Source organism: Cygnus olor, chromosome 8, assembly GCF_009769625.2.
Source record: "Cygnus olor isolate bCygOlo1 chromosome 8, bCygOlo1.pri.v2, whole genome shotgun sequence".
NCBI lineage: Eukaryota > Metazoa > Chordata > Aves > Anseriformes > Anatidae > Cygnus > Cygnus olor.
This window is the reverse complement of record NC_049176.1, coordinates 9,793,681-9,812,299: the sequence shown is the minus strand read 5'-3', so window position 1 is coordinate 9,812,299 and position 18,619 is coordinate 9,793,681. Positions and strand designations below refer to the sequence as shown.

The following is an 18,619-nucleotide window of genomic DNA, read 5'->3' as shown; positions in this document are numbered from 1 at the left end:
TAAATCTAGAGCACGTAGTCAATTTGGTCCTAGATATGGCAGAGGAGAAAAAATAATGCATACAAACAGTTTTAAAAATTAGCTTTGATTTTTCATTTCTTGATGAGTTTTTCAATTGTGTTAACACACCAAAATTACGGTATTTCTGCCTTCAACTCTTGCTCCAGTGCCACAGATTTGGTTCCACACAGCTTGTTTTTGTGACTTGTCTTTTTTAGTTGGACTCACTGCACTAAGTAGAGCAGAAGGTAGCCTTTGTGAGAATTGGGCTTGTGTGTATTTGTCTGGTCAAAAGTAAAAATACAGCATGTGTATCCCACTGAGCTACGTGAAGTATTGAGACGTGTCATTGGAATTTACCAGCTTTGTACTCTTCCAAGTGGTGCTTTGTCTGCTGTTATGTAGCTCGGTTCTTTGGCATATTTAAAAAACAGTTTTTCTGTCATTCACTTTTTTCCATTCTAAACCAATGTAAGCAACAAAATCACTGATTTAGTGTTGATATCCTCTTAAAATAGTAAAAAGAAAAGAAATTACATCCAAATCAGCCTTTAAAAAGGAAAAGAAATGCTCTTTAAGTTGTGAAACACTGTGAAACTCAGGAATAAATAAAATCGAAGCTGCCTGTAGAACTTCAGTCTGTCTGTGTGTGTGAGGTTTAATTAAGTTCTTGAGTTTGTTCTTTTCCTAAAAGGTCTCTTTGTCATTCACAGGAAGGTAGACTTCAGTCTGCATAGGCTCTAAATTTTTCTCTGAATTACTGCTTGTAAAGAACATTTGTATTTTCAATGCCTCTATGAAGTTTGATGTAGTTTTATACTATGGAAAAGAAAAGGAAAAGTTGTGGAATCCGGTATTTATGTATGCCCGTCTTAAACCTGGGAGTTTTCAAGTGTGTAATATGCATACTGTGCTTTACATATACTAAAAGATCGAGTTCATTTAGGTTGGAGGTATGAACACTTGTCATTGCTGCATATCTGGCTTTAGGGCCCTGACAGAACACGCTGAAATACATGAATAAGATCTATCTGTGGAGAATCTTACATGATGCTGGGAAAATTAGATGAAGAGCAGAAGAGAGAAAAAAAAAAAAAAAAAAAAAGAATCAAGCTCTATGCTGGTATTCCTAACAAAATGACTAAACAGTGGGGATGTAAGAATCAGTAAACCAACTCTTTATACTCTAACCTGAGGTGGTTAAATACTTCTTCCGTGACATCCACATCCTAAACTAATCCCTGCCTGATCTGTATTGCCTTGTTTTGTAAAATCATCATTGTCCCTTTGATTAAGTGGTCAGTGAAAGGGATTCTCTCTCTTTCTGGTATTTTCTCTGTTAATATATTCACATAATTTTACCTGCTTTAGATAGGCATCTGTGTTTCTGTATGGGTGCCTACTCTGCTGTGAAGTAGTTTTTTCCATTTTAACTTAAAAACACAACAAAAACTCAAAAAATCTGAAAAAGCAAGCTTCCACCTAATTTCTAGTTTCCTGGATTCTGGGACATATTTATTCCTCTGGGAAATGCTGTATATTTCTTGGTTGAGCTTCAATGCCAGGACCTTTGAAAATGCAGGCTTTGATTATTTTGTTACTTCTTTAAACTGTTCCATTTTGTTGTTGTTGTTTTTGGTGGTAAAATTCTAAATATCCTTATCTTTAAGCCACTTTTATCTTTCTGAACTAATTTTAAAAAGAGAAAATAAAACTGCTTAGAGAAGCACAGTGTTCTTTTACAGGAAGCAGATGCTGGACTGATTTTTATCAAGTTCATAAGTACTTAAAAATGTTATAGAAAGTAATTAGAGGACAATATCAGGTTCTTGCTACTGGAAAAAGCTTAACTGGTCTCTAATCCTAGGAATTTTATTGACTCTTTTAAAAATAACTATTCTTAATCTCATTATTCCTTGGGGGAAGGGGAACACTTTCTATATACTGTAAGATGTAGGCATGGAGAGTTGACTGCAAGCTATTTTAGATTCATTTTGGAAATGGTTAAAGCTTCAGTTAACTTTGAGTGATTGCACTAAGGGTTTGGCAGCTGAGACATTTGTGCACACCCCAGAGGAAAACTTTGGCCACACATTATTTGGCTTGGAGGTGTCTTGGAAATGTACAGCAGGGTTTGGCTGTGAGGAGTTATCGGGGGCCCTCTAGCATCTGAAAGGATCTGGCACATCTGGGTAAAGAACTGGTGTCTTTCTCTGATTTGAAAATGAAGTATGCAAGTGAAACAATTCAATACTAAGAAGTGCATCTCTTAAGAGAGAGAGTATTTTAAGAGTTTTGTCTATATTGTATCTTTAAAAAATCTGTGTAACTAGTGCAAAGCGATTTTATAGTAAGCTGTTGATTTCCTCTAAATATGTTACTTTTTTTTTGTTGTTACATGTGGCTTTGTCATTTGCACTTCCACATCCATGCAAATACTGTACTCAGCTGAAATCTTGGAAGCAAAGACAGAAGTTTTAATTAAATATTACAACTGACAAGACAGTCTTCAGTAGTTGTGCCTATTTTCCTTTGAGTTTGATAATATATGAGTTTGAGAAATACATAGTGGTGTAGAATAAGTCAAAATATGTACATTAGAAATGAATTTACAGTCTTTCTAAGGACTCTCTCTTGTTCTTGACTACCCTACTTGGGGCTTTTCTTGGGACTGCCCAGCTGCATTTCAAATAAAATTGTAAATGTGGCCTGCGTTCAATAAACCAATGTACCGGCTTAGAGAAGGGAAAAAAAATCTCCATCTTGTAAATATTTGAGGCTCCAAGGTGGCTGTCTTCTGGCAGTGAGAGGCTGGCACTCATTACTTGTCTCAGAGAAGTCCATTGGCAGTCCTGTAGGTAGGGTCACGGTTCTGCATGCTCAGTTTTCAGCTTATATTTTTGATTCAGTTGCTTCTCTTCTGTTGAAGAAAGATGGCATATAGCATCTTGCTGAGAGAGAGAATTGAACCAGATAAGCACCAAGTCATCGTTTTGCAGCAGACAGACATAAATTCTGGTAATGTAGCTTTATTTCCCACACAGAAATCAGGACTGAAAGAGTTCCCATCAAGCATGCTGATGGATCCAGATGTGGCCTGATGTACTTTGTGGTCACAGTTCTGCAGTGCTGGGAGTGTCCCATGTCAAGTCTAACAAGACCCTTGCTCTTGGGTGCCTTCATGGTTGCTAGTTTCTGAAGGGGCTCAGTGTACAGAAAGCTTTAGGAGGAAACAGTCCCCTCCAGGAGGATCCAATTCAGGGAGTTTTCAAAAGGCACAGGTGCGGCAGGGTGCTGTTAGCTGGCAGCCTCTGATGGGGGACTGAATTCAGGTGTTACAAGGCGGTGGTGATAAATCAGCTTAGCCATTCAGCAACGTCTGTGGGAGGAATTTTGTCTACCCTTCTCCTGGGTGAGAAGTTGGACGTGAGGGCAGTTTATTTTATGAGACTCTGATGTCCAAAGCAGGCAAAAGACGTGCCAGTTCTTTAAGTGACTGCTGCTGCCTCAGATACAGGAAGCTCTCTTGTTCTGACCAGACAGCGTTTGTTTCACGTGCTCAGCAGTGGGGATGTTTCAGTGGTTAGCGATGAGTGTAGAGTGCTGGTCTCATACTTTCTTACTCTTGATTCCTTTTCAGGAGGAGAAATGCATCACATATTCCTGTAGTCGTGCTCTTAGAAGTATTTTCTTTGTGCATCTCTAAGATACGCGCTGGCACCCAGCATGAACTGGGACAGGGGTTTTTAAAGACTGCGTTAGTGTTCAGTAGTCTTGGAGCAGCATAAGTGGAATTTGGATAAGGTTACCTTAGTTTCATTTCACCTCTTACAATTCTCTTAGTGCACTAACCTGTAGTGATTTGTCCTGTGTTATCATAATTTCTTAAAGAGCTACTGAGCTGGTGAGTTTTTCTTCCTTTGAGTTGGTATGCCTTAATTTATGTGTTAAAGTCTATTTTTAAATACGCAAAATTTTTGTTTCACAACTGTCAGTATATTTCCTAGATTGATTTTTTGATCTAGTACATCAGTAAGATTAAGTACGTTTTTACAGGAGTTAGCTGATACTGGAAGTTGATACTTGCAATTGGTGCTGCTGAGTAAGCTTTGAGAAGATAATGGCTTAGAACAACTGAAAAGGTGTTAAGAGTTCTTTTTCCATTATTATTTATTGCATTTGCCACAGATTCCCTTTAACCTTAGGCAATCTGTTCTTCCTCTTGATGTGTTTTCTCCTGCCTGTGAAAGTGAAATAATTATCCAGATTCCTTGAGACTCGGTACTATGCTTTCTGAACATCAGTGACAGCAAAAAGGTCTAGTCTGGTTTTGGGTGGAGCTATTGTTCTAGGTCTTATGTTTGTTAAAAATGCTATATAAATGCTGTTATTTGCTATTTAAATGTTAAAATATCTTGGTGCTAGGAGGGTTGTTTGCCTCGTTTTAATAACTTTAAATGAGTCAATTTTTCAATCTCTGTGCTAAAGAAATGGCAGACTAAGGTTTTGAAAATCAGTATTGATCTGAACGTTTTTAGATGAATGAACCACATGTACAATTGCTGCAGGTGTTTCAGTTCTGCTAATTAGAACATTAAGTAGAAAGTAAATCACCATAAGGTTCAAAAACCATTGTTTTTTTTTTTTTCAGAAATCTTGTAGATACTCTTTCTTATTGAAGTTGCTGAGCTTTAATGTAGGTATCTTCTGTCGTGAGTCTTTATTCTTTAAGCATATCCATCTTTTATTGCCATCTGGTGGCAAAAAAAGTCTCCTAAGAGAAAATGGAAAAAACCTCTGAAAATAATTTAGGCTGCTTACTACAGCTAGTACAATCTTATAGACTTCATCAGCAGGCATGCATTTGGAGGTCTTTAAGGACAAAAACTAGAAAGGTGACCCCAGTAAGGGAGGGACTTTGCAGGGAAGAAAGGAAGATTGTGTCTGCCCTTTTCTGGATCTCACCCTCTGGTAGCCACTCATTCAGGTGTTGAACAGGGATGCTGTGGAAAACAGTGAAGGCCGAGGAGGTGCAAACCCCAAAAGCTAAGGGAATGATCATCGCCACAGGGAAAAGGTGGTAGTGACTGGTGTTGCCTTCTTGGGTGAATGAGAGACTTGTCACGCAAACAGGGCTAATATGCTAGAAGAGGGGCAGTGCTGCCAGTCTGAAACCTGAATTTAAGCTGTTAGATGAGTGTCTGCAGCCTTACAGCAGCAAGCAAGGTGCTGTATGGCTGTGCGTGTACTGGTAGCAGTGCCTGCAGCCGTCTGAGCTGCTCAGCAGCGGCACTCACAGTAAAACAGTGGCAGAACACAGGCCACTGATGTCATGCTGTTGTAAAATACAGACGTAAATATTGTGCAAGATGCGTTAACAGAAATAGTCTTAACTTTAGTCCTTCCACTTTTTTTTTTTTTTTTCCAGTCCTGGAAAGATTTTGGCTAGAGCTCTGCCTCTAGCTTTAAGACAAACGTCTGGATAGCTGTGTGAATGGTCAAATGCACAGAAAGCATCATCTGCAGAAGAAGACTATCGTTGGCTAGATGAAATCGTAAAAGCATAGGGAGAAATAACTCACAGGAAAAACGAGGATCATTTTGAAAAATGTTATCCCATAACACTTGTTTGCATGATTTGTCTAATGAAAATTGAAAAGGAAACTTACCTCTTATCGTGATACTTCTGGTTGGATGCATTGAAGATAACTGTGCTATGGCAGATTTTTCATTCTATGTTATCCAAACTGCTTTGAGTGATGCTGTGTTTAAAAAAAGAAGAGTATTCTACACACAAAGATGTTTTTTTTTCTTTCTATTGACATAACTTAAGTTTTATACAGAAAATATATTTCTGAAAACTAGACAACTAGGCAGGATCACTCGTTCTGACTGACTTTATGTTGATTCCCATGAAAAGTTAAATATGATGTGTTCCTAGTATTCTTCTGTGTACGAAAACTGAAGATTGCATTAGAGCATGTGTTCATCCAGTCGGGCTTAGGGCATCATTGCCAAGGACAGGCTGGGGCTGAGGATCCAAACAAAGCACGGCTTGTTCATCTGAATTTTTATTCTGTAGGCTGTGTGTGGCACCCCAGGTTATGAGGAGTTGTAAAGCCTATTCCTTCAGAGCTAGCGGGACGGCAGATGTCCCTGAGAGGAATGAGCAATTGATAAATGTTAATCATAGCTGAAAGGTAGTAAACTTTTAAATTTGAATTATCTTCATTTCAGACGGGGACTCTTTCTGTTATGAAGTGCTAAATGGAATAAAGTGAAAAGCTTCCTTGAGTGTCAACTGATTATAACTGGGCATGAAGTATTAGTTGTTTGAATTTTTGAAATCTTTTCCTGAGAAAATCTGATGAGCTACTGAATTAAAAGGCGCAGATAAGAATACAGTTTATTTTTTGCTTGAAGCAGGGCATGAAGAACTGAGGCAAAACAGAAACCACTTGTCAGCTCTCTTTTTCAGTAGGTACCTACTGTCCACCTTTGAGATAACAAATTTTACAATTGGGAATTCTCAAATGAGCTGGATCAATGAAGATGTTTAATTATGTGTACCATGTTGTCTTTTAATTGGAAATATTTGAATGTTCCTTGTTGTTCTTTTAATAAAGAGTTGAATGTTAAACAAATAAACCCCCCATTCATTGTCATTTTTGCTGCTGGATGTGAAAAGGAATAGACTATACACTGGAGTACTTAACGCTGCGAAAAGTAAGATGGAGGTTTTTTTAGGTGCTCTTTTGCTCTTAAAATGAGATGTTATTTTTTTCTTAGCAAGGGTGGGATTTCCTGACCCTCACACTTTAAATTCAAAGGGATTATAGTACTGTAAGGCAGAAATGCTGGCGTTTGTTTTTTGCCTTCCTCGTTCCACTTCTTTAGCTTTCAGTTTGCTTTAACTGTTGCTATGGTTTTGCATGCAGTTTTGACTATTTTATTTTTTAATGATTCAGTCAGCAACAGTAATAAAGTGACAGTTGGGAAACCTGAGAAACAGACTTCAGTCCTGATGGGTAAGGACTGCTATTCATTTGTCCCCTTGGATCTGCTCTCTTGAGCTGCTGTTCTTTGAGTATCAAGCAAGTTCTTTACCCTGGCGTTTGAGGGATTTTTATCAAAAACATTTTCTGGGGAAGAAGCACCTAAAAGGAACGGTGAGATCAGGCCTTGACTACAGAACAAAATCAACTGGAATGTGCGCCATTTTGTCCAACCTTTCTCCAGTCCTACTGCTTAGGCCCAGTAGGGGTGAGGTGTGAGCTCGTGTCTGTCGTTACCATTTACGTCACTAATTTCTGCTTATGCCCTTGCTATATGGGATAAACTTTGTGTTTGCCCTGTTTTGAAGGAAGAAATTACACTTTAAAATCCTGAGATGTGTGTTTGGTTATGTACCTTAAGGGCAGGAAACCCAGAGGGATACAATAAGCAGCACCAGTATTTGGACTCGAAAGTTAAAGCAGGGGCCTAGTGTCATTTTTGAGTCTGACAAATTAGACTGTATCTGTCTCTGAAAACAAGATGATTCCTGGTTGATGGGCCAGGCTGTACGATGACTGAAGACTCAGAAATTGTGTTTTACCACCAGCGAAATCACAGCCACATCTATAAAATTTTCATCAACTTTTAAAGTGTGGTTTGGATTTAAGCTACGAGAGGTCTTTAGGAACTGAAGAGCTGAGTTTAAAAACATTGAAGTGTTTTAAGTGCTCTTACTTTGGTTATGAATGTGTAAAATGTGCAGAATTCCCTTGGTAAAATCATGTGTAACACAGGCTGTTAGTTTTTGAAAACAAATGCTAATACTCTTTTGTGATACAGAACTTGAAGTACTTTTCTTCAGTTTAGTGATGTATTACAGGCAAAGCAGATGAAAACTCAGATTCTGCACTGAAATCTGTTCCTTATTCTGTTAATGTAAATGGTATTTATTTGAATCTTTAAGGTTGTTCCAGGAGATGAAATGCTGAAGATATAAGCAGTCAACTTGGCTTTTTTAACCAACCTTTTCTTGGTTTTGGCTGGTTTTCATCTGTGCAGCCATATTTATGGCATGTGTTCATATATAATGCTTTCTGGTTATACACGATGACATGCTTTTGTGCATGCACATCTGAAGAATACAAAGGGCTTGAAAGTAGGTGTTTAAGACTGTTATGAGCCTGTGAAATACAGAGATGCTATTGATATTTTTCACAGAATATGCTGAATTTCTACACTGCAAAGGGAGGAAGTTTACTGATTTTGATGAAGTTCGTCAGGAAATTGAAGTAGAAACAGATAGAATAACAGGAGTGAACAAAGGCATTTCTTCAATTCCTATTAATTTAAGAATATATTCTCCACACGGTAGGTAAAATCATTCTACTCTATATTCCATCATTGTGCTCTATATTCCAGTGATGTAATATATTTTTGAGCTCTGTCCATTTAGCGCTCTTTTTGTATGTGTCCTCATTGCTTGATTAGTAGTCTGGGATGCAAAGATTTCTGACACTGAGTTGAACTAAAAGTGGGTATACATGTGTAAGAATCCTCAGTTTCTAATATGTTATGAAGCCACTCTGCTGCAGAAAGCTGTTGGTTGGCCAGAACACAGACTCTATCCCATTTAACATCCTCATGATTTAAAAATATTCCTGCTTTACATGAGAGTGAAACCAATCCCTCCCCCAGCACATATTCTATTAGTAGCTCACTAGTAAACTTACTAATAAAGACACATAGTAGGAGGGGGGAGACGTAGTGGGAAAAACCCTTTTTTGCCACCCTCCAGGTGGATTCCCTTGAAATATAAATAGGAATGGTCTGATGGCCTGTTATCTCTGCTGTCAGAAATGGAAGAAGCTCAGGAAGCCATATTAATTTGTCTAAGAACGTCTAGTGACATTCAGTATACAACTCACACAGGTGAATAGTGCTTAATGTTTAAAATATTAAATAGTATTCTGAAATCCAAGTGGAAGACTCTGGAAGCAACTATGCTAACAAGTGTACTTTCCTGGTTGTCAGGCATTTTATTTGAACCACTGACAATGTTTATATACTTATAAAAAGTAATTATATAGGGGTTTATGTGGTTAAAATCTGTCTGCAGCCATAGATGTGTTGATCTCTTTAGACACGTCTGGTATGTTAACCAATGTTATACCCTTCTGTGTTTTCCATACAGTATTAAGCCTGACTCTTATTGACTTGCCGGGAATCACAAAAGTGCCAGTAGGGGATCAGCCTCCAGATATTGAGCTACAGATCAGAGACATGATAATGCAGTTCATCGCTCGAGAAAACTGTCTGATACTGGCTGTGACTCCAGCCAACACTGATCTGGCCAACTCAGATGCCCTGAAGTTGGCTAAGGAAGTGGACCCTCAGGGTAAGCATCATTGAACATAATTGCTGAGCCTTGTTAAACAGATTTGAGTGATACTTTTTAATTGCTGGCAATGATGACCCCTTCTTTTCCAGACATACTCTTATTTGCAGTTGTGGCTGGTCTTGTGCAATACATGTTTTGAAATAATCACATATTTGTAATAATTATTATGGAATTATAAGATGTAATTGTTCTTTCTGAATATAAATGATTCTTCACTATCTTTTTTTTCTGCCTGCCTCTGGACCTGGTCAGGCCTTAGGACTATTGGTGTGATCACAAAATTGGATCTGATGGATGAAGGAACAGACGCAAGAGAAATTTTAGAAAATAAGCTACTCCCTCTTCGTAGAGGTCAGAATGTTTGATTGCCTCTATTGTTTGCAATACAAAAGATGTTTTGGGTAAAGGTGATGTTAGAAAGTTCTGGAGATGAATCAAAAGTTATTCTGTACATGATGAGTTCTTAACTCTTATCACATTCTATTTAGCAAACATGGAAGGGGGCTGTGCTAAAACTATCCCGTAAGTAAAATCATTTATTTCTAGACCTGGAAAATACACTGCGTATTCCAGAGGAAACAGGAAAAGTCAGTACAAGTTATTAGGCAATTTTCTTTTCTGTGCCAGATTGCTGTCCTTTGCAACAAAGGAATCTCTTTTTTCCTTACATATGGCAGAAGCTAGCACCAGAGCCTTGGTAATCTTGCTGTTAACATAGTTTTGACCCCTTCCAGAAATGTTCTATGTGATTGTTCCAACAGCTACTGTACCAGTCGCTTGCACTGTTAACAATATCAAGAATTTTGCTCCTAGTTATACTTTACTGATGGGACCATCATCAACTCCCAGTTTATGTTTACAGAAAACAATTTATGAACGTGTTGGTCCAGCAGACATGAAGAAATTTCTCAGTTTTCCTGTATTTTGCAATACCATATTGTTTACTTATCTTATGCTTACCTGTTGGGTCGTTCTCATTTTGTGTTCATGTTTATTTGAAGAGGTTTCTTTGGGGTACACCAAAATTTCAAGTATTTCTGCATTTGAATTGGTGATTTAAAAGGAAGTGTGTGTGTTTTACGTGACATCCAATTTGTTCTTCCTGTTTAAGTTCATTATGATACTTGTAAACAATACCTGAAATATCTGAATTGGAAACTTTCATTTGAGATGAGCCAGTGTCGTTCAATTTAATATGAATTCAGTTATGAAGAGAATAGCTGCATTGACGTGCCTGTTGGTTTTGTGTTGTTTCAGGTTATATTGGTGTCGTGAACAGAAGCCAGAAGGACATTGATGGGAAGAAGGACATAAAGGCAGCTCTCCTAGCAGAAAGAAAATTCTTTCTTTCCCATCCAGCATACAGGCACATGGCAGATCGGATGGGAACACCATATCTCCAAAAAGTTCTAAACCAGGTAAAACCTAAGTTCTCTGTGGTGAGAGGCAGCTTTCGTAATGATAGGATCATTATAAAAATCTTCCTTAAAATAAATGTTGGCCAGTGAACCTTATTTATTCTTCCCCGCTTTTAACCTTTTTACTTTTCATAATGTAATAAACAAAGTTGTATATTACATGTATCATATACATATATGCTTTGAGAAGCAGAGGACCTAATTTTTGGACTCTTGTCAGCATACATACACCTAGAATCATTAAGATTGCTAAACATAAATTATCAAGGATGGAAGCATCCATAATATGCAGTCTTGACTTTTCTCCTGAGTAAATGTTTTATGGCTCAAAAAAATCAGTCAGTTCTGGTTTGTTATGCATCTAGACCTAAGCTCATAATGGTATTCTGTGACTCTGTAGTTTTCCAACTTCAGAAGTTCTTTAATGTTTTATTCCAGTTTAGATTTTTACAAACTAGTAAAGTAGCTTCTTTTAGCTCTGTTAGTATTACTTAAGGTTGAGGTTTGGGCTATAGCATTAGTCACAGCTGCAGTACAATAATGTAGACATAGCCCCTTGCAATTCTTGGGAAGATGCTGGAGAGGGTAACGAGCCATTTAATGTACTTTTTTCCTCTGAGGCTGTGCATGGAAGCACATAGTTGTAACCTTCTACGTTCTTTTTTTTGAGCTGCACTGTGGACAATGGGTGGACTTGGGTGACTGTGAGTGAGATCGTGTAGAAGCCGTTTTTGACCATTAGAGGGTACAGAGGTTCTCTGCTGCCTTGGGGAAGACTTGGCATTCCTTGCAAAAACTCTTAGAAATATGAGTTTGCTCTAGCAAAAAAAAAGTGCAGTTACAAAAGAAGGAAAAGAAAGGTGACACGTGTAAGTGATCTTGGAGCACTGGGGTCCTAACATGTTCCAACCTCAGGGTGCTTTTATAACAATTCATCCAGAGCATGAAAAGGGGCAGGGAATGATCTCTTACTCAGATTTATTTGGAACTTTTTTTTTAACCTGATAAAAATGCAGTTTCTGGCTTTTACTGACAGTTCTGCACTTCCCTGTTCTGTTGAACACTGAATAGGATCATAGAAAGTAAGTTTCTTCTCCCTTCCCAGTTATTTCTCCATGTATATTGTCCTATTTCTTAATTACCACATTTCTTGTAGTTTAACAGGACTTTTAGAAATCAAACTTAGAAATTGGGGGGGGAGGGAGGAAGACATTTTTAGAAATCATGTGTCATGAGGGTTCCCTGGATGTCCGTACTTTAACCATAAAATCTATGCTTTATTGTAGTTTTTAATAGAAAGAGTATATCATACACTAATGATAAAATGACAAATACTGTAATCAGAGGACTTGGTTCACACTGCTTTTATTTGCCCAAACCTCTGGTCTGTTTCGATGAGTTCATGCCAAACCTTGTCAGACTGCAGGTTTCTTCAGCAGGAAATGGAAGTCAGCTTCCCAGTTACCTGGAGGAGAAACCTGTAGCTTACTGTCCAAGTTAGTACACTACCTATACCAGGCTTCGAGGGGTTTATAATTCTTTTCACCACTATGTGTCCTTGGGTAATGTTCCTTTCATAGCTTGAATAAAACATGACCAGTGATGCATCTCAAGTCCGAAATGGGCAAGATCAAATCTTGCCTGCCTCCCTAGAATTACTGATGATGCTATGATTTTTTCAATTATTACTGCTATTACTATTATTTTTTAATGATTACTGCTATTACTATTATTTTGAAACTCAATTTTACCAGCCAAAACAGGGTTCTTGGCATTTCTAAATGTCAAACTTTATAGTATTTTCTCCAGTTCACTGGAGAAAAATGGCTGTTTTTGATCTGGAATAGACAAAGACCAGGTCACCCTGGCTTTGTCTATTTTTGATAGCAGCTGGAAACAGAAGAATAGCGCTTGACTAGAAGAAGGAAACTAAGTGGGGCTGGCCTGCTTAATTTCTTGCTGCAGTGACTTTGCAGCTGTTGAATCTTGACAGCCAGGTTAAGGAATACTCTGGACTTGCTCAAAAAGAATGCTAATGCCATTTATTTGTGCCTTAGAAAAAACACTCTTCAGCAGGATGCAAGAACTTGCCTGCATCCTAAAAGTTGGCCTGTGTTTAGGATGCTTTGCCTCTTTATATTTTGAAAGACTAATAATGTATTTCTTAGTTTTGAGCCTGAAGCAATTGAGCTTCATGTTTCCTTGGACTGTCTTACATGTCCTGACTTAAATTACTTTATGTACTGCTACCTTTTTTTGAGCTGTTTTTTCAATGTATCTATTTCAGTATGAACTGTTGGTCTTCTGTTGCTGTTACCGTATGTTTAATATTATGTATGGGGATATCTATGCAAGTGTTGTCCCTAAGTTGTTAAACACAGACTATTCACATTTATGGTTGCAGGTAGTAGTCAAATTTTTCTGCATCCACAAGGTGGTGCTCCAGGGAAACTCCAGGTTTTGATTTTGTGCCTGTCAGGTCTGCTGAACAGCTTTTGTTTTGAGTTTGCATACTTTGGTATTTCACATTCCTTATTTATAGACTCTGTGATTGGGATTGGGAAGAAGGTTTGCAACATAGTGCAAGAAGTCCATTTTTGTTTTAATCAAGGAATGGATACAATGCATTAGAAACTTATGGTACACGTAGTTGATAGTGCTGTCTAAACACAATACAGCATATCTGCAAGAGTAACTGGGATATGTTAAACCTTTACAGCTTTGCTAAGACTTCTTTACTCTCCTTCAGTTTATTTTCCAATATTTTTAGGTATATTTTCACAAATGAAGACCATTACTCTTCAGTTATAGAACCTTCTTTGGCCAAAAATGAAGTTTAACTTTTTTTTTTTTAAAGTGCTATAATCATTAATATGAAGGCAAAATCTCTTCTCCGTAGTGTCCTTCAAAGAAGGAAGTAGAAATGATGTGAAAGTGACTCTTCTAAGTAGTGGGAGAGTGCTGAGTGGATACTCCGTATGTCTACATTTCCTTCTGTCACTGTTCTCAAAGGGTTGTGGATGCTCAGAATCTGTTCCTTGTCCCACATTGCCTTGCTGCTGTAAAGGAGTTATCATGCTTAACAAGTGTGTAGGGAATTGCAAAACTTCATTAGGAAAATCAGCAAAATAGATGTGGCATCAGAATGCTGAGTTGTTATGATGGAGGTTGTTTCGAATTAAAATAACTCTTTAGTGTGTAGCTAAACAAGTATGTGGTGACAGGGCTCAGTGAGTGAGAAGGTCAAGAAGTTTCTCAAGCCTCCAGATAGTGTGTATGTGGAAGGGATGTTGGGATGTTCTTTAAATGTCTCCACAGTTTCAAAGATCAAAAGGAATTACACTGGTAAACTAGCACAGGTTATAGTCGATGTACTTGACAATCAGAAGGAAATGGCTATGCAATTGCTTTCATCTTTATTAACAACATAAAAGGACTTTTGTTTGCTTTTTAGCAACTTACCAATCATATTCGGGATACCCTGCCAGCCTTCAGGAGCAAACTCCAGAGCCAACTGCTTTCTATAGAACATGAAGTAGAGGTATACAAAAACTTCAGACCAGAAGATCCAACTAGAAAAACGAAAGCCCTGTTGCAGTGAGTGTCTAGTCTTTCATCTGCTTTTCCACTGTCTATAGGCTTGTTTTGCTTTGCATTTTTTTCCCTAATGGGTTTACATTATTTTAAGATTAGGATATGGCTGAAAATTCTATATGTTGATTCTTAAGAATTTTGTGCGTGATGTTCCGTAACACTTAACCACTTTCAGCAAGGTTTTCACTAAATTAATATTAGTAGTCAGAGAGGGAAAGCAGGACAGGAAGAGATACAAGGATGGGCAGCATAGATGATTGAAGGTAATAAACTGCTTCTGATTGTATGGACACATTCTTCAGCCTGTCAAAAAGATGACCTCAGGCAAAGGTAGGAGATTGTTAGAAGTCTGTAAGATGAGGTGCTTGAAAAGAGAATAGGGAATGCTTCTTTTTCTGATATGAAAACTTGGGCATCCAAAAGAACTTGAAGATGGCAAGATCAAAATGAATTGTAGGTAGTAAACCACGGGATGTGCACCTATGTTACAGAGTTCCTTGCTGGAGGAGCTGATATTAATAGTTTGTGGGCTTTCAAAAGCAGCTAGGCAAATTCTTGGGGACAGAGAAAACATCAAGATTAGTAAGTACATGGTCGTACCCCTGCTGCATGGAACACGTGAATGGCAATTTATTGAGGCCAAGAGAGTATTCTGGAGAATTATCATTGTATTCTTGCTCTGTTCTCACATTTTTTCCTAGGCACTTACTGTTTGTCACTGTCTTACATTCAAGTGATGGTATATTCTCTGACCATACTCTGACAACTTGCATCCCTATTTTTTTCCTGAAGAAATGATGGGTTGAACATTGCTGGATGAATTGAAACAATTTCTGGAACTAGATTATACAAAGTTTCAAACTAGAATGTTTTTACACTACTCAAGTCACTGTCCAGTTTGGGTCTCATCCACAAAATACAAGATTTTGTAACGCTGTTGTGCCTGTTGTCATATTCCTGTTCTGACTGATTTCAAAGGTTTTTCAGCATTCTCGGCTCTCTGGGTTAGATGGTAATAGCATTGGCTTGTGAAAATGTTTGAGTTTTGGACAGAGTCCATTCCTTAATTACAAGTGGAAAATGGTCACCTGAACGAATGAGGCTTTCCTGAACCAGCTGAAGACTTTGATTTAGTCCTTGTTTTTGTAACAGCCGTGTCTGAAAGGGTAGACATAAGTCTGTCCCTCGTAACTTTACTTCAGGTGTTCTGGTTGAAAGAAAAACCTGAGGATGTAACCTAGGACTCTTCTAGGAGAGTACAACACAAGTATTTTTTTTCAGCCTGTATATTTGGTCATTTAGCTGCTAGAAAAACACTTATGGCATTAGGACTTGTTAAGTGCTGCTGGCATCTTAAGGTTGTTCTACTATTGTAACACTGTCTAAAGAAAAAAAAAAATCCATTTTAGCCTGAATTATCCTGCTTGGTGCAGTTTTTATGCACAGTTTTTCTAATACCTTCATAATCAGTAGGTGCTATAGCAGAAGTTAACTTTTGTCAGTAAAAATTCTCCTTGCTTTTTGTTTGGTCTGTGGAAAGTAACACAGCTAGAAACTTTCCTCTGATCTCCTCTGTTCCATAATACGTATAAGAAAACAAACTACCTGAACTTACCCTGCTTGACAAACTTAACTTCCTTTCATGCAAACGTCACCCATCTAGTTGACCAAGGGAAGCCATTTCATGTGATCTTTTTGGATTTCAGTTAAGCTGTTGATACTGTTTCTCACAATATTCTTCTGGACAAAATGTCCAGCTAGGTAAAAACATAACACGATGGGTGAACAGTTGGCTGATGGGTTGGGCTCAAAGGATTATAGTAACTGGGGTTACATCAGGCTGGAAGCCAGTCACTAGTGGGGTTCCCCAGGGCTCCATTTTAGGAGCCCATCCAGTTCTCTTTAATGTTTTCATAAGTGATTTGAATGTAGGACTTGAAAGTGTTTTAAGTAAGTTTGTAGATGATAGGACAAGAGGGAATGGCCTCAAGTTGCACTGGAGGAGGTTCAGGTCAGAAATCCTGAGAAATTTCTTCTCAGAAAGAGTAGTCAGGCATTGGAGCAGGTTGCCCAGGAAGGTGGCAGAGTCACCGTCCCTGGGGGTGTTTAAGGAAAGGATGGATGTGGTACTTGGGGACATGGTTTAGTGGGTGACATTGGTGGTGGGGTGGTTGGACGAGATGATCTTGGAGGTCTTTTCCAACCTTAATGCTCCAATGATACTAAATTGGGAGGAGCTGTTGACTCTGTTGTGGGTAGAGAGGCCTGGCAGCCAGGAGGGCCAGCCATACTGGGGGGTGTCTCAGGCCCAGCATTGCCAGCCAGACAAGGGAAGGGATTGTCCCGCTCTGCACTGGTGCAGCCTCACCTCGAGCGCTGTGTGTAGTTTTGGGCTCCACAGTACAAAAAGGACATAAAACTGTTAGAAGACCTCCAAAAGAGGAAAAAAAGGTGATGTGGGGCCTGGAAAGCAAGATGTCTGAGGAGCAACTGAGGTGACGTGGTTTGTGCAGAGCAGAGCAGGCTGAGGGGAGGCCTCACGGCAGCCTGCAGCTTCCTCATGAGGGGAACAGAGGGGCAGGCGTTGAGCTCTGCTCTCTGGGGACAGCGACAGGACCTGAGGGAATGGCATGGAGCTGGGACAGGGGAGGGTCAGGCTGGGTATTAGGAAAAGTTTCTTCGCTGAAGAGGGTCGTCGGGCACTGGAACAGGTCCCTAGGGCAGTGGTCACGGCACCGAGCCTGCTGGAGTTCAAGAAGCGTTTGGACAAAGCTCTCAGAAATACGGTCTGATTTTGGGGTGATCCTGTGTGGAACTGGGAGTTGAATTTGATGATCTTTGTGTCCCCTCCAACTCAGGATATTCCATGATTCACCCCCATAAGGTAATCTTAAGTTTCTGCAGTCATCTTCAAAAATTGATTTGTGGGGCTCTACACTTGCCCCGTTTCCATAATTTCTGTTAGCCCGGGCTGCATAGGTATCTGAGGTTTAAGAACACATGATGTGCACTGTTACTTTCTGGCTGAATCCATTGCTTCAAATGTTAGGCCAGATGCTTGTGCTTACTTTAAAAAAAAAAAAAAAAAATCTCTCCCTGATTATTCCATAACTGGAGGAGTTCTCATATGTATGGCTAGGTGCTTCTGATGTAGAAGTCTGAGCACAACTGAGTAAGCTGAAGTCTGTGGTACTGAGAGCTAATGCATTGGCTTGTTAGTACTGGCTTCTGGGCAAGTTGTTTGGCACGGGAAAGTTAAGTAACTTGGCTGCCACTATAAGATCTGCCAGCACTGGATCAGCTTAATGGCTTGATACACATCGTGCTGTTGGACTGTGTCTTTTTGAAAGAAGTTAGAAAGATCAAAGGGTCATTGTGGAGAAGTAAGCTCTCCACAAATGGTAACTCTTGCTATAAGATTAGAGTTTTTTGCTTCTGGTGGTCTGCCCCATTGAACTCTACTGTTTCTGTAATGACATTTAAGTATGAGTGCTTTTCGATTCATATACAGTACAAGTATTATAGCTTAAACATTGAGATTTGTATTTGCTTATCCTACTACAGACTGCCATCACTTTTTCTTTTCTGAATAAAATAGAATAGCATGTATGTAATAGAAGATGCATTTACAATTTTGTGATCATTAGTGAAATAAGGATGTAGCCTGGTATGCTGCTGTATGTGTTGCTGACTAATATATGTTTTCTTAAGCAGTATTTTAAAAAAAAACATTTATGAAGAAAGAAAATAGTATACTGAGCTATGTCCTGTGAGACAGAATGATGTGAGTGTATGGTGGAATGGGTTTGCAAAGAGAAGTATAGCAACCTGCATTGGCAACTTAGCTGGATGAGCTCTTGTAAATACTTTTGTAAATTCTTAAACGTGTTTTAATTCAATAATACTTGCATAGTACTGAAGTAACAGTTGATAGTTGATGTGCTTAAGTGTATCTTTTTTCTCCTCCCTTTGAAATTTAGGATGGTACAACAGTTTTCAGTGGACTTTGAAAAAAGAATCGAAGGATCAGGAGATCAGGTCGATACCCTAGAACTTTCAGGAGGTGCCAAAATTAATCGTATTTTCCATGAACGTTTCCCTTTTGAACTAGTGAAGGTATTTATCCATCTTAGTGGTGTTCTTTGAGTTTTATTTATGTATTCCTATGTTCATATAGATGGTAGTAAAGCAGAGATAAAGTTTGATCGGAAGA

The 18,619-nt window shown here is 38.7% G+C and overlaps 1 protein-coding gene across 11 annotated transcripts in view; it reads left to right on the top strand.

The window, feature by feature from the left end:
* The window catches only part of DNM3 (dynamin 3), a 178,452-nt gene that overhangs the window by 12,996 nt on the left and 146,837 nt on the right, over positions 1-18,619 (top strand). For all 11 annotated transcript variants that reach the window (XM_040565133.1, XM_040565132.1, XM_040565130.1 and 8 more), the window contains exons 3-8: positions 8,215-8,364; positions 9,188-9,391; positions 9,647-9,745; positions 10,652-10,812; positions 14,267-14,409; positions 18,387-18,522. In XM_040565133.1, the coding sequence (XP_040421067.1) occupies positions 8,215-8,364; positions 9,188-9,391; positions 9,647-9,745; positions 10,652-10,812; positions 14,267-14,409; positions 18,387-18,522 (893 nt within the window). The remainder of the gene's footprint in view (positions 1-8,214; positions 8,365-9,187; positions 9,392-9,646; positions 9,746-10,651; positions 10,813-14,266; positions 14,410-18,386; positions 18,523-18,619) is intronic.